The 2238-nt window shown below is 42.5% G+C and overlaps 1 protein-coding gene across 1 annotated transcript; it reads right to left on the bottom strand.

Moving 5' to 3' along the window:
• Positions 1-217: 217 nt before the first annotated feature.
• Positions 218-1198, bottom strand: B3GALT1 (beta-1,3-galactosyltransferase 1). Its single transcript, XM_052636367.1, has one exon. The coding sequence runs from the start codon at positions 1196-1198 to the stop codon at positions 218-220; it is 981 nt and encodes a 326-aa protein (XP_052492327.1).
• Positions 1199-2238: the final 1040 nt, after the last annotated feature.

The raw sequence follows: 2238 nt of genomic DNA on the forward strand, positions 1-2238 counted from the left end.
TGAAATCTGGCCTTGTAAACCCATGTATTATTTCTATGAGCAGAGCTTAACATGTGGAAATTGGCGATTCAGAAAAGGAACTAGGATTGGGAAGAAAAATACTTTTTATAAACCCCTTCACCAGTTCATTTCCCTTGGTGACACCTGTAAAATACCTACACCCTAAGCCTCATCTCTTAAAAAAGAAAAGAAACACATATTTACATTGGTAAAAATCCTAACATCTGAGATGTTTCTTGCTTGACATGTCATTCCAGATTCTGTGCATTTCCTCTGGAGAGATCTGATGCACGGTGATCACTCGGCGGTACCTACACAAACTATAGGCCATTTTCCAGTGATTGAAGCCACTGTTCTGGAAAGGATGGATGCCCAGCTTTCGAAGACACAGTCCCACATACACATCCTCCAGGTGAAGCAGCCTGGTGTGGAGTGAGGTCTTGTAAATGAGCTCAGCCACATCAGCTGAAAAGATATAGCCGGTCCCCGAACAGAAGGGCGGGTAGTTGCTGTCAGGGTACAAATCCCTGGGCATATACCACTTACTGCGGACATCTCGGATGGGCCCTCCATTGATGACATAGCCAGTAAAATACCTTCTTCGTGGCTTGGTGGAGGGTTTTAATAGTTTGTAAATAAGGTTGTCCATGTTGACAAAAATGTCACTGTCTGTTTTCATGACATACTTGGCTTTCGAACAAAAAGTGGCCACCCATCTCATCCCCATCAAGGTTTTGAGGGTAAGGTTATGGTAGGAATCAATGAAGTCCTCCACGATGATGTCGTGAAAGATTTGGCTCTCTTGCTCCACCATCTGGTTGAGAACAGGATCGGCGTTCTTGCCCAGGAGGAACAGGGTGGCTATCTTGATCCCTTTGAAGTTGTTCTCGTCCCCCCAGGTCTCCCGGATCGCCTGGCGGGCATCGAACTCTTTGTGGGTGGTGCTGATGAGGATGACGAGGAAAGGAATGTTTTTCTCACATTTGTTGGGCTCATTTATCAGAAATTCAAAAGAATGGGGGTTTATAGGTCGAGTTCTTATGTTGCCAAAGGTGAAGTTTTTCCTTGCAACCGTCAGATGGCTGAATGGCTTGGAGCCAGTGTAGGAGGAAGTAGGTCGAGTTATACTCAAGTACCAGAGAGCGCTGGCCCAGCACACCACGGTCAAAACGTATAAACAGGAGACCTTCGAAGCCATTGTCTTCAGAGCACGTCTATTCCCAATATTGAAGAGTATGCCTTCTTGGCATCAGTTTCTTTTCGTTTGGCAAAGGTTGCATATTACTAGGAAATTTTAAAGTTCGACAGATCAGCGTGAGTGCAGGACTGTCCATGGGTCTCAGTGGCTGTCTGGCATCTCTGTATTTAGTCTACTTTCCTCCAAACCCGAAGCAAGGGTCCATGCCTCATCAATCTTCCTCTAAACTCTGCAAAATCAATAAAGTACAGTTGTCGTTCAGATTTATTTAGTCATTTCACGTCCTCAGATAAACCTAATGAGACTGTAAGAATGACCCATGCTGATCAAAATAAACATAGGCATGCATTTCCATCAGTATTGAAAACTCCCTGACACAAGCATTTTACCTTTCTTTCCTTGCTGGAAGGTGTTTATGGATGTTCATACCTCCACGGTATTAGCAAATATACTATAGATTATAAACTAAAGATGAATGTGAAGGAAACAGAATATTCGTAATTGTCATAAAAGATTCCCTCTTCACAAGAGGCCTTCTTTGCAGTTAAATACTTTTTGATGATAGTCTTCTAACCAGGGAAGTCTCACACACAGTCTCATATTTTCTCAAGTCTAAGTTATTGTTTGTTTGACTCTGATGAAGTAATCAATCTGATGAGGTTAATCTCAACATCTCCTTGCTTTGTCTAGCTCCATTCTTGAAAATGCATCGATTGCCATTAGAAAATCTCTGCTGATATTATCTCCCTTGCCTTTGCCTTTTAGGAGTCATTCCCAACTTTTCCTCACTTTCCCCTTACCCACAAATATTACTTCCTCATTCTTTCTATGACACTTCATAAGGAGAATATCCTTCCACCTCATGCACGGAGACCGTGGCCCTAGTGACCTCCAGACAGTGAGCAACATTCATTTTGGAGCTGATCTAAATGGTACTGTTTTTTGTGGTTTTTAACAATTCACCCTTAAGTCTCCTTGGTAAAATTATACCGTCTCCTTTGTAATTCTTTTTACTTAGTTACTTGCCTATAAACACGGCG

The sequence above is a fragment of the Budorcas taxicolor genome, chromosome 2 (genome assembly GCF_023091745.1).
Source record: "Budorcas taxicolor isolate Tak-1 chromosome 2, Takin1.1, whole genome shotgun sequence".
Lineage (NCBI taxonomy): Eukaryota > Metazoa > Chordata > Mammalia > Artiodactyla > Bovidae > Budorcas > Budorcas taxicolor.

Excerpts from the sequence above, each read along its gene's own strand:
- B3GALT1 (XM_052636367.1), bottom strand. The coding sequence starts at position 1,198 with ATGGCTTCGAAGGTCTCCTGTTTATACGTTTTGACCGTGGTGTGCTGG.